The sequence below is a fragment of the Spermophilus citellus genome, assembly GCF_964194105.1.
Source record: "Spermophilus citellus genome assembly, chromosome: 17".
In the NCBI taxonomy this organism is placed as follows: domain Eukaryota; kingdom Metazoa; phylum Chordata; class Mammalia; order Rodentia; family Sciuridae; genus Spermophilus; species Spermophilus citellus.
Window position 1 is genome coordinate 71,696,490 of NC_138199.1, and position 12,899 is coordinate 71,709,388.

The window sequence follows — 12,899 nt, forward strand, 5'->3', positions numbered from 1 at the left end:
GAGAGCTGCATGTTCCGGAGCCTTCTGAAGAGGTGGTGGTGGGGATGGGAACTGGGCTGGGGAATCTGGCCAGGAAGCCTCAGGTAGCAACGAGGCCACCTGTCACACTGCGGTGTGTGTGTGTGTGTGTGTGGGGGGGGGGGGTGATAACTTCAACTACTGAAAGTAGTAACTTCTTTTTTGGGGTACACTGATTCATAAAGGAATGGGAACCAGTAAATGGGAACAAAGAGACATGATGGAAACATGAGGAATCCCCAACAAGAGGCGCTCAAGGTACACAGAATAAATTAGGAAAGAATTCTCTGCATGTATGGCCAATGCCCAGGTCTAACGACTCTCAAATAAAACCTAGGAAAGCCAAACTGGGGTCTGGAGGACTTTGGGGTAAGAAGGTGGAGTGGAAGGTGAAGAGTGAGGAGGGAACGAACGTGGAGGACAGAGGAGGAGGAAGGCAGGAGGACTCAGCCAGAGGACCTGGTCAGCAGCCAGTTACTTCAGGAAGATGCACTACTAACCTAAACCAGAAGGGGGCACGGCTGCTGAAATTGAAAGGGCGCACGCATAATTCTTGATCCTTTGCAGACACCGTACGAAGTTTCCTGCGTTGGGAGGGTTTAACTGCCCGGAAACGGAAGGCTCGCTCTTTTCCGTTCCCTTCGGTTCTCGGCGTTAGTTGTGTCTCCGTCTGTCCGCGGGGAGAGGTGATAATCCGGGGCAATCCGCAGCCGGGTGGACTGTGGGGACCCCAGGCTTGCGCCCAGGGTGCGGGAGGGGAAGGCGGGAGTGTGGTGGAGCCGGTATTTCGGGTTGGGAGTGGAAGCGGGGGTCGCGATCCGCGCCCCGTTAACGCCGAGCACTGTCCCTGGCAGGTGCCGGTCCACGCCGTCTGCGTGCCTCGTCGCCATGGTGAGTACGACCCCTGCCGGGCACCTTCCCGGGGAGGCGCGCGGACACCCGGGGCGAGGGTGAGACGGTCTTTCGGAGGCCGAGGGCTGGTGGGCTTGACCGATGCTCCGTCCCCGTGTATTGCAGCCCCGGAAAATTGAGGAAATCAAAGACTTCCTGCTCACCGCCAGGAGAAAGGACGCCAAATGTAAGTGCGGCGAATGGCCGGGCCTCGGGCCCCGCGAGCCGGGGCCTGGCTGTCGTGCGTCTCCTAAGACCAACCAGGGCGAAGGGGGCTCCGGGGCTGGCTCCCGGCTCCGACGGTGGCCGTCGTGAAAGCTGTATTGGGCCGGGAGTGGCGATGTACGCTGTGACCCCAGGGGCAGGGCAGGTTCGAGGCTAGCCTCAGCACCTCAGCCAGACCCTGGCTCAGAAGAAAAGCCTGGGGATGCAACTCGGGGGTAGAGAATCCCCAGGTTCGATCCCCACTTGTTTTGTTGTGTGTGGAGGAGGATTTCTGAGTAGAATCCTTACCCCACGAAAGTCCTGGGCTTCTGCAAACACTGAGTTCAGTATTAGGTATCCTGTTGGGGTCCTACTGTGGGCCACACACACTTCCACTATTAAGTAGGCAGGCATCTATCGGTGTCCCTTCTACAGCTTGTAAGTGAAGGGAAAGAGGTGATGGGTCAAAACAATTAAAAAGCACACTTCATCGGGCACCCTGGCATATGCCTGGAATCCCAGCAACTTAGCTTGACCCTGAGCAACTCAGGGAGACCCTGTCTCCAAATAAAATACTTTTAAGGGCTGGGGATGTAGCTCAGTGGTTACATGACCCTAGGTTCAATTCCTGGTACCAAAGGGGGGCGGTGCAGGATTTCAGCTGCCGAGCTCCTGCTGCCTTCTCTGTTTGCGCTGTACTTGGGGGTGAGGCACTTAGGTATCTCTTTTTTATAGTTCAAGGTCGTTTGAATTTTTTACCGCCACATGAAAAACCTTAGAAGACAAAACTTCCTTTCCCTCTCACAGATTTGTCTTAGGAAGAGTCAGATACTTGTGGCAGTAGAACAGGGTTGGGCTGGTGTGTTAAGGTGAACTGAGTACAGGCATCTGTAAGGCTGTAAGTGGTGGGACCAAGATGGTGGCTGGGAGACGGGGAGGGACACCGACATGCTTGTGTATCCAATCCATTACCCAAAACAGGCTGTCGCCTTTCATCCTCTGGTACTGTGAGCTGGTGACACCTGTGGGAGCAAGTATCTGGTGGGAAGGATGCCTCCCTGTCCCTGATGGGGACAGCAGGTGATGGAGTGCTTGTTGTGCACACGGTCATGCTATAGAGAAACAATTATCTGGTCAGTTTTAGATCTAACCATGCAGTTTGTCACTGTTCTGACAAGTTTAACACAAGGCCACCTTCTCTTTAAAGTGGGTGGCAGTAGGACTCTGAGTTTCTGTCTCTAAAGATTGGTGCATGGATCCAAATTTGATGGCCCATTAAGTTCCTTAACGGGACTTTGATACCAAATACATTGGATTTATTTGGGGATGTGTTTGGGAACCTGAACTTAGATGGGGGTCAATGATGAATAAACCAATTTTTTAAATTATGGTAAAGTACACATAAAGTTTGTGCTCTTCATTATTTTTAGATTGTATGCAGTGTATTGGCATAAGCACAGCATCCAGAGCTCTCTTCATCTGACACCTACTCCCCATGCCTTCAGGCCCTTGGCCACTACCATTCTTTTCTGTCCCTGGTTTTGGCTACTCTTGGTGTCTTGTATTAGTGGAACCTTTTGGTTTTTGATTGGCTTATTTAACTGAGCATAGTGTCCTTATGATTCATCTGTGGTGCTGTATGTCAGATTGTCCTGTTTCAAGGCTAAATTTCCTACTATGTGCACATATCACATCTTCATTCCTGCTCATCTGTTGCTGGGCTTTGCTTTGCTGGCATTTTGGCTGTAGTGAACAATGCTGCTGTGAACATGTGTGCAAATATTTCTTCTGTGTTTTTATATCTTTTGGATATGTACCCAGAAGTGGAATTGCTGCATCAGTTGTTTAGTGTGGTAATGCTAAAATAACATTTTTAAGAGATCATGTGTCTTCAGTGGTGTTCAGCTAACCTTGGTGGTTTGTGCCTGTATTCCCAGCAGTTTGGGAGGCTAAGGTAGAAGGATTGGGAGTTGGAGGCCAGCCTAAGCAACTTGGCAAGACCCTGTCACAAGACTGGGGGATGTGACTCAGTAGTTATGTACCTCTGGGTTCAGTCCCCAGAACCAAAAATAATTAACAAGTAAAAAGAAATGGTGTTCCACTTGGGTTTCAGGAGTGAAGCCGCTGCAGGGCAGTGCAGGGTACTTCATGTGGGCATGCTGAAATAGGATCGCGCACTGGGATGAGCATCTAGGCATCTGGCTTTATTACAAGGATAAGCCAAGGCAACCAACCAGTGCCTCAGGCAGGCTCTGAGCCATGGTGCTTCTGCTTCCTTGAGGGGCCCCTTTAGCAATTATTGGCAGAAATGGAGTCGTAGGAGTGCAAGTTAATCTTGTGCTACTTCTGTGAGGCCAAGTGCTGTGTGCTTTTGTCTGGTGGGATACTTGGGTTGAAGCAATAGGCACTTCACTGCTTTTGTAACTTAGTTGTTGGAAGTGTGTGAGTGGTTTTTAAGGAAGCTGGAACAGGGGATTTGACAAGTGCATGAAATGGCTAACTTTCTCCTGGGAAGCTGTTCTCTTCCAGCAGCCAGATGGATGGAAATGTGTTGACCTAACATAGACTCTACCTAACCAGACTCTGCCCCTTTGAATTTGAGGTGCAGTTGAGGCTCTTGTCTAATCTGTGATCCCCAAGATAGAATTTAGAAGCAACAAAGAACCCAGAAAACAGGGACCACATACATTTTAGGAGATGAGTGGGCTGGGATGTCCTGAAGGAAAAGCTGCATGTTAATGCCTGCAGAGAGTTGGTTTGTTTTGTTGTTGTTGTTGTTGTTGTTGTTGTTGTTGTTTCAAGTAATGATAAATTAGGTCAGTATAGAATGTTCTACAATGTTGTGTTCACTGTACCAAAAAACCTGTATTAAATATAAACCAATGAGTTAAAATTGAGAGAGGCCCAGGCTTTTGTAAGTGTTGAACAACGGTGAGGCATCTGTTTTCTGTGACATGATTTAATGACAAATTCTGCTTTGCTTGGTAGCTGTCAAGATCAAGAAAAACAAGGATAATGTGAAGTTTAAAGTTCGATGCAGCAGGTACCTTTACACCTTGGTCATCACAGACAAGGAGAAGGCAGAGAAGCTGAAGCAGTCCCTGCCCCCAGGTGAGTTAGGCCGCCCACAGTGTGGGGGGTTCTGGCTTGCCCTTGTGTGGTTTGGGTGTCTGGGCTTGCTGCTGGTAGTGTGGGGAGGAGTGGCGATCTGCAGTTAGACCCAGTGCTGGAGTGGTGTCCTTGGGTAAAGGAAGTGCACAGCTCGCTCCTCACAGCCCTCCACACTGGCTGCTGTACTGACCCCCACTTTGCAGGGAGAACAATCAGTTAAATCTAATGGACCAAGTCTTGAGTGGAATGTTTTTATCAAATACTAGCTTGATTTTAACCCAAACCTTCTTTATGAGCTCCTAGGTGGAGTACAAAATCAGGATGGCAGTAACACAAAAATGACTTGCTTTGGTTTGTCTTTCCCTCTAGGTTTGGCAGTGAAGGAACTGAAATGAATCAGACAGGCCGATTTGAACTACATTAAAGTGTTTAAAAAGCCTTAAGTGTCCTTTGTCTTTGAAGCTGGGGAAGAGGTGCTGCTGGTGGTGCCATCTGCTGGGGATGGGTGATGGATCCTGCTTGCCACCTCCTTGTCTCCCAAGTCTAGGGCTGGGATCTCAGTGGACAAATAAGGCCAGACTTCTATTTAGCCTGTTTGAGACATAGTAGAGGTAGGTAGGCTCTGCCTCGGGGGTAGGGCACCTGCCTAGCGTGTGCAAGGACCTGGGTCCCGTCCCAAGCACCACAAGACAGGGCTATCGGGAAGCCCCCATGAGAAGAGGAAGAAGAGCCGGGCATCTGTGTGAGTCACCGTCTGCGTTTCTGGGACTTAGAGTGGATTAGGTAGAATGGGTTTCCTTCTGACTAAAGTGAAAGGGAGGTATTGCTGAGCACAAAGGTAGCCTAAGTTTTTTTTTCAGCATGACTTATGTGACAGAGTGGGATTGAAAGTGAGATGATTGCAGAAAAAAAGGACAGTTGAGATAGGGGCTCAGAATTATGCTAGCCTAGCATGAGACGGCAGGACTTGAAGTGAAGTCAAGCCCAGGTGACATTTCAGAGGAAGGAGTGGTTCTTGCAGAGGTCTGAGCTGAGCCCTCCAGCCTTGGAGAGAAGGGGGGACAGTGATGGGCTTTCACTGATTTAGAAGGAGGTGAATCTGACTTGCATGGTTTTGAGAAGTGACTATTTCCTGAAATGAAAGTAACCGCATTGATACCTTTCCCTTGTCACTGGCTTACTCAGTGAAATGGGCTAATGTGTACAAGTTTTTGAACTTCTGACACTTTATACTAGGAACATTGGGTCATGTTGAGGTGGGCCACAAGGTGGCACCATACCACCACAAATGAACAGTAGCTGGTAGATCCTTCTTGAGATTATTTTCCATCTCTTTAAAAAGTGTATTTGGTATTGCGCTTTAAGTGCTTAAGCAGGTTGTGACACCAAGCACCAATCTTTGGGTCTCATGAATTCATTGAAAGGTGTGAGTTTTGTTTACTCCAGGAGAGGGAGGCCCTGGGTTGTTGACAGACCCAGAGGTGGCTCTGTCAGCAGCTTTCAGTCTTTCCCATTTTAACATTTAGGATTCCCAAGGGAGAGTGAGTTACCACTTAGGCTTTCTTTGTCCCCAGCACATTATCCAGAAACTTGTCCCCGCTCCTAGGAGACGAACCCTGCAGGGATTTGTCTGGCCGCCTGGTCCAGAGAAGGCATCCTTTCATGCGGCACTTCCTACTCTGGCTTGTGCTATGGTCACTTGGGGTGCTTCACCCAAGTGACCAGGGTTAACTCCAGCCAGGGTTGCCACTGCTTTGTGAGGCTGTAGAAAGCACCTGGAAGCTGCTGGTTCAGGTGGGATGGGGAAGCTATTCCTTCTGGAACCCTGGGAGGTCTGTTCCTATTGGGCCTCTGCTTCCTGGCCTCCCCTCTAGGTGAGTGGGCCTTGGGGGAAGCAGCTGGAAGGCTCGCTGTCTTACTGGCTGAAGATCCAGTCTGGGCTTTGGTATTCCAAGCAGCCCTGGCTGTGGCCATCCCCCAGGGAGAGCCTGCAGCTCACCTACCCAGTGCCCTACACCCTACCCGTCCTCTACCAGCTTCCTCTTGACCCGGGCCCTACTCGGGGGCTCCCCTGGTGAACACCAGGACCTGAGTGGAAGATAGACGCCTCCTGTTTGTCACCCCATGATTTGCCCTCCTTCCCTAAGGCCCTACAGTGATCACAGCTGGGGCTTTATTTTTTCCAAGAAGAAGGACATCTTTTGACATTCAGGGTGCTGAGCAGCTTTAGCCGTGGGTGCCATTGGACTGGAGAAGGACAGGTGGGAAGGTATACCAGGCACCCAGCAGTGCCTCTCCCAGGTTGCAGGGGACATGGGCTGTGGCTGCATAATCATGTCCACATTCAGGGAGTTCCCACGGAGGGCGTGAGCTATAAAATGCCCCTAGTAACTTGCTTCGCGTCCATCTTTCCCAGCAACCAGCCGCGGCTGCGGGGCTGTGTGTGACCTGGCCCTTGCTGCCAACTTTTTTTCCTTTTGTCTTATATTAAAAACAAGTACTTATTTTCTGGTGGGGTTTTTGTTTTGTTTTTTAGTTTTCAGGCATAATTTACAAACAGTGAGATTCATCCTTTTGAGTCTAGTTCCATGAATTTTGATAAACCTTTATGGTTGTGTGATCACTACTCAATCACCCTGGAAGTCCCCGGGCACTGGCAAGCAGCCACAGGTGTGATCAGAGTTCTGGCCCTGCAGTCCCCAGCATCCACTGTGGGTTTCACTTGCCTGATGTCCCCTCTTAAGCCCCACCTATCCTGGTCTCTGACCTCAGGGTCCCATTCTTGCCACTCAGAAGCCTCCCAAGGACACCCCAGTTAACTCATACACCAACTCCTCCCACTCTGGCTCTGCAAGAAACCTCCCAGCAGCAACTCCGTCTTGCCTCCTCATCCCAACACCGGGCTCTTCAAACCCACCTCGCCGCCCTCTAGACTAAACACCATGTAGACCGGATGTGTGTGTTTTATTAATCACTAGAACAAGGAAGGTGTCCTACAAAATGTGCAGCATTCATGAAAGAAACCCCTAGGAGAGAACAAAGGGTTCCCCAGCCTCCTGCTCCCCTCTGGCCTCAGCTGTGAGCATGTGTAGGCAAGATGGCAGCCGCCAGGCTCTAGCTGGCCCAGAGGAGAGGCCCCAGGGGCAGGGCAGGACAGGGCTTGCTCTCTGGGCCCCAGGATCTTTGATAGAACAGGCAGTGGCTGTACGCTGGCCCCACTAGCAGTCATGTAGGCCCCAAGATGGAAACCTGGGAGTCCCTCGTTCCCTTGAGTCCCCCATGCGGCTAACCACCCTCTCAGGCTGGCTGCCCAGAGCTCCCTCCCACCAAGCCCCAACCCAGCACAACCCTTTTCACCACCCACGACCTCTACAAGCCCTTCACCTGCCTCCAGCCCAAGCTCAACCATATTCTCTGTCTACTGGAGGAAACCTAAACCCCTGCTGGATCAAGAAGACCCCTGGGTGAAGGAGGGGCGGTAAGGCCTCCTTCACTCCACTGCCCCCAGACTTGCTCACCAAGCCGTTTGTACTTGCAGGCTGGGTGCTCTTTAAGTGTGCAAAGGCGTGAGGACCAAGGGCCCACAGGGCTTTGCTGAGGGTGGCTGCCCCACCCTGTTCCAGTTTTCCCCCAAGCACCTTTAAAGACACATGTCTTCCTGTGCATACAGTGGTCCACACAGAAGGACACACAGCAATGGCTTCCTGCTGCTTTGCTCACTGATGGAGCCATGCCTGGCACCTGGTACGTCTAAGTGCTGCCGAATGCGCTTCATCCCTCCCTGGGCTCCCATGGCCCCTTCCCTTCCCTCTAGACAGCCCAACGTTCCCCTGCTCTGGGAAGCCGGCCTGACCCTCCTGCTAGGAGGAATCAAAACTTCTCAGTCCGCCAGACACTTCTACCTCACTCAGGGCCTGCTGCTCGGGCAGGCAGTGCGGAGCTGGAGGGCAGGGACCGAGTCATTTCTCCGAGTGGACATGGTTTACACTACAGATGGGCCAATATATGATTGAGAGTGAATTTAAAACAAGTGACCCAGGGCAGGTCCTTTTGCCCCCAATAGCAGTTTTCCCACTCGGATAAGCCCTTGGAACCGCCAGCCAGCTCTCGGGCTGTGACTTGGAGCTGCACTGCACAGCTCACACTGATTCGATGTTAAGTCACTAGTAAGAGACGTGGAGACCGAGACTGAAACGCACTTCTTCCACCTCTTGCACCGTCGGGGCAAGAAGATGCCAGCCCAGAAGGGCACAGCAGGCTTTTGGGCTCCCCAGGATTGAGCTGAGATTGGGTTCAGGCCGGGGCGGGGCCTGGGCGGGTGCGGGGCGGGGCCTAGGTCGCGGCGGGGCGGGGTCGACGCGCGTCCCGGGCCGGGTGGCGGAGGCAGAGGCGGCTGCTGCGCGCCGGCTGTACTCGGACCGAGCCATGCCGGCGGCGCGCGTGGAGTACATCGCGCCCTGGTGGGTTGTGTGGCTGCACAGCGTCCCGCGCTTCGGTCTGCGCCTGCAACCGGTGGACAGCACCTTCAGCCCGCGCGATGAGAGTTACCAGGAGGTGAGCGCGCGCCAGACCTGAGCCACCGCGGACCCCCGGAGCCGGCCCGCGCGTGCTCAAGTCCCCGCACCACCCTGCTCCTCTCCGCAGCCCGCGCTCTCCACCGCCTCCCAGACCCCTTCCTCCGCCGCAGCCCCTTCCTTCTCCCCTCGCTCCCCTTCTCCTCCAGGACCCTTGGCCCTGCGGCCTCCTCTGGCTGGGACCCTCGGGGTTCAGGGAAAGCGGCGAGATCGGAGTTAAGCCGGAGCGGGAAGGGGAGGACGGGCGCGGAGACTGCCTGCGGGAGGCGGGCGCTGGGCGCCGAGGGGCCGGGCAGCTCGGGTGGGGGCTGGGGCGTTCGTGACCGGGCAGCTCTGGCTCGGGAGGGGCGGGGATGTCGCGCGGCGCCCCGAAGTTCCCCTTGTGAGGTTCCCAGACCGGACGCTGCCTTCCCCAGGATAGCCTGGGGGAAGTTTGGGCAGAAACTGAGTTGAGGCTCCGGAGTCCGCAGCGCCCCTCCTCCCCAGCCCCTGCCTGCCGGGACCTCTGCCTGGGCCCCTTCTGCAAGGCTGCAGGGCTGGGGGAGGCGGCGTGGTGACCTCCCTCTCGCGCGCAGGAGCCCGCGGCCGCTAGTGTTTGTTTCAGGGAGGAAGGTCGCCCCGGATCGGCCCCACCGCGCACCATCGTCCCCTTGTGTTGACAGCCAACCCCCTCCCTTTGTCCTCGCCTGCGCTGCCCCATCCCTGGCTCGTCCCCTCCACTCGCATGTCTTCCAGGCTCTGAAATTCTGGGGTCTCCTGCTCCTGGCCTGCCGCTCCCCTGTCCTGGCACTTCTGCCTTTTCCTGCTCTGCCCACCCTTCCCCCTGACCTTTCTGCACCCCACAGACAGAGCCCGGGCTGCCCGGACCCTTGTCCCGGCTCCGTCTCAGGTGTCCTCAAGTCCAGCCCGGCCCGTGGCCCTGCTGACTCAGTTCCTTGGTTGGGTAGAGATTCCGGGGCTGGGCAGTGAGTGGGGAAGAGGCGTTAGTCCAGTGCTCTGGCAGGTGGGAGGACTTTGACCCCTCGGTCTCTCCTGGGGTGTCTTGGGTGATTCCCCAACCCCTCCCCCCACGCTGTGTGGGGCCTTTCTGGAGGCTGTCCCCTGAGGCCCCTGTCTGCTCCTCCCCTTCCAGGGCTGCCTCCTTAGGGCCCAGGGGATCCTGAAGCCTAGGAAGGACAGTGACCAGGAGTCTAATAATAACCCCTAGTGGCCTCGCTGCCTTCGGGCCCAGGCAGTTGGTGCCAGTCCTTCTGGAGGAGGGGAGAATCCACCTTCCTGCCATGGGGGGACAGGAGGCAGTTCAGGGGGCGTGCCTGCCCCTGCCTCTCCCAGAGCCCTGTCAGGGGAAGGGCCTGGAGCCCTGCCTGGACTAGCTCGGGGCTCCGCGACTCCCACCAGGGCGTCAGGAAGCGGATATGATTTCAGGAACAGCTGTGTTGTTAGGGGGGCGCCCCAGATCCTGTTCCCAGGTCCCCACCATGTTTTTCTGTCCATTGGAGGAAATCTAAGCCCCCAGCTGGATCAAGAAGACCCCTGGGTGGAGGAGGGGTGGTGAGGCCCCCTCTGGCCTTGCCCCAGACAGCAGCACCTGTCTTGCCAGCAGCTGGGCCAAGGGGCCTGTGCCTGCCTCACCCGCCCTCGGCCCCATGGACGGTGGGTAGCTGAGCTGGAGGGACCCTTTATGGTCCCCGCCCCTCTCTACGCCCAGCGTCCTGCCCCAGACACCCTTTGTACTGGGCTCCAGAGGCACCCCTTCCGTGGCCACTGCTCCTCCTATATTGTAAGTTCCCCTGTTTTCTGACCACTGGTCTTTCCTTTTCTCCTGAGCACCAGAGGCAACCGGTCAGTTCACAGCATGAATCGGGCGGCTTCTGCAGTAGGTCATCTCAGTCCTCGACAAACTTGACTGGGCCACCTGTTCTGCGAAGCCTGGGTGACTGTGATAACCAAGGTGGCCAGAGTAACTCTGGAGCAGTTGCTGAGGGCTCTCTGGGGCGGGCCTTTACTGCGGCAGCAGCCAAGTAGTTTGGCCCTCCCTCTGGGGGTGTTGGACTCCACTTCTCTCACTGTGTGACCCTGGGCAGGTTTCTTACCCTCTCTGAGACTTGCCTCCCTCGTCTGCAAGTGCTCATGGAAAGTAATGATCATGTAATAGGATGGACGGTCCCAGGCACATAACAGGACCCAGAGGTAGATGTCACCAGATGATGGGCCTCCATGTTGCAGCTGTCCAGCCACAGCACCTACAGGAGAGAGAGACCGACCCTGCACTCCTGGAAGCAAAACGTACAAAGGGCTTTAGCTCATGCCGCAGGTGTCCAAGCCTGAGGGTCCCTGTGGCTGCATTAAGAACTAGGCGAAGGTGGCTCCCAGGCGGAGGGGCCTTAGAAGAGCAGGTCCCCTGGAAGATCCTGAGCAAGCTCGGTGCACCAGGCTCTGAGGAAGGAGGGCTCCCGTTGGGTTTTGGGGGAGTGGCAGGAACCCCCAGTTCCCCAGGTGGCTGCCCCTCCCCCCTCGCCTGGGTGAACTTGAATCTGGGTCTGGGGGAAGGGAAGGCCGCTTGGGCTGCGGCCACCAGGGGGAGGTTGCCCAGCAACGGTGGGGAGAGCCCAGATGGAACCTTTGACAGGTGAGAAGGTCTGACAGGTGAGAAGGACTGACGTGGAGACGTCCCCCGAGGAGCCAGTGAGAGCCCCGAGTCAGCACGTGTCCATACCCCTGCTCGGGAAGGAGGAGACCCTGGGCCCAGTGCCCCTCGGGCAGTGTTGGGGACCACAGGAAGGGCACCTGCCACTCACTCAATGAGTGAGCCACGCCAGTGCCCCGGTCACCATCCACCCAGCGCCCCATTGGGGGACAGAACTCAGGCTGGTGTCCCCGCCCCAGGTGCAGCGCAGGGCAGGCCGAGGCGCCCTGATCTCCGCCTTCTCCCCACTGAGTCCCAAGGGCCAGTCCAGGTCCCTAGGCCTGAGGAGGGTCAGGGTGGGGCAGTCTGGAGAACTCCAGGAGCCAGGGCACCGGTAGCGGCTGAGGTGGGAATGAGGAAGGCCCACTCATCCTGAGCACTGAGTCACCGTCATCAGACAGTCACGCCCGCGAGCCCCGAGGGGTGGCCTTCCCATGGGCCTGGGGCTCCCTCTGGGTGCTGCTGATTCCCCCAGGCGGGTCACCTCCCCAGCCATCTCCTGGGGGCCCCTGGCTCTGGGGGAGGGGCCAGACCCCCAAAGTGTCATGCCACCCAGCTTGGGCCCTGCCCTGAGCTCCCCACTCTGGTTTTCTCATTACAGAGTGACAAACCAGAAATAATTGAAGTGCCTTTGATGTGGGAGAGGCCTGAGCGCTATGTGGGGGCCGTGGGCCTGGCGCTGGGGGGCACGGGTAGTGTGGGGACTGTCCTCCTTAGCCCTGTCCTTCAGAGCAGGAAGGCCTGGGCCAGCCACAGGGCTCTTTCACCCCCTCCCCTGCCCCTCCCCCACCCTGTGCACTTGGGGACTGGAGTGTTAATTAGGAGCAGAGAAATAATTGCCCATTAGAGCAGCAGGTGACACCAACAGGCTCACACCTCCTCCCGGCCACCACCTCCCTCCTCTTGCCCTTCCACCTATTGCTCCCTCCCTGCCTCTGCCCCGCCCACTGACCCCCAGCTTCCTGCTCCAGGTCTTGGCCTCCAGCACCCTGGGGGCTGCGGGTGCACCGCCTACAGGAACCCTGAGAGCACCGCCTACAGGAACCCTGAGAGCGTTCCCAGGCTTCGCTGCCCTTCCCTGGCTGGACGCATTGTCAGGACCCTAATTGAGGCCAGCTGCTGGCTGGAGAGGCCCAGGCTGCAGCCCCGGGGGCTGCTGGAGGTCTGGGCTCCCAGGGGCTCAGGCCAGGGAGGCTTGCAGGAGGCTGAACATGCCAGCCAGGCGCAGGGGGCTCTGCTGGTGGGTTTGGAGGAATTGAAGCAGCACCAACCCATATGTCATCTCCACGGCTTCATGGAGGGGGTGCTTCCTTGCACGGTGGGGACACGTGGTCAGCTCAGCAGTGGCACTGTTCAGGAGGCAGCGGACAGTGGTGGCGCATTAGCTGGCTGCATGGGAGGCCTGCCTGGGGGCT

At 56.1% G+C, this 12,899-nt stretch overlaps 2 protein-coding genes across 4 annotated transcripts in view; both read left to right on the plus strand.

Annotated features, from left to right (window-relative positions):
* Positions 1–608: 608 nt before the first annotated feature.
* On the plus strand, positions 609–4,662 carry RPL38 (ribosomal protein L38). 2 transcript variants are annotated; one of them, XM_081272576.1, is made up of 5 exons: positions 609–704; positions 873–909; positions 1,036–1,096; positions 4,102–4,224; positions 4,594–4,662. In XM_081272576.1, the coding sequence occupies exons 2-5, from the start codon at positions 907–909 to the stop codon at positions 4,617–4,619; spliced, it is 213 nt and encodes a 70-aa protein (XP_081128702.1). In that variant the 5' UTR covers positions 609–704; positions 873–906; the 3' UTR covers positions 4,620–4,662. The 2 variants fall into 2 exon arrangements, with proteins under 2 accessions (XP_081128702.1, XP_081128701.1); XM_081272575.1 differs by having other exon boundaries at positions 618–678.
* A 3,915-nt stretch (positions 4,663–8,577) lies between these two features.
* The window catches only part of TTYH2 (tweety family member 2), a 36,535-nt gene continuing 32,213 nt past the window's right edge, over positions 8,578–12,899 (plus strand). Inside the window, exon 1 of one of the 2 annotated variants that reach the window (XM_081270054.1) lies at positions 8,578–8,778. In XM_081270054.1, coding sequence (XP_081126180.1) covers positions 8,650–8,778 — 129 coding nt within the window. In that variant the 5' untranslated portion in view covers positions 8,578–8,649. The remainder of the gene's footprint in view (positions 8,779–12,899) is intronic. The other variant, XM_081270055.1, reaches the window with a different exon arrangement.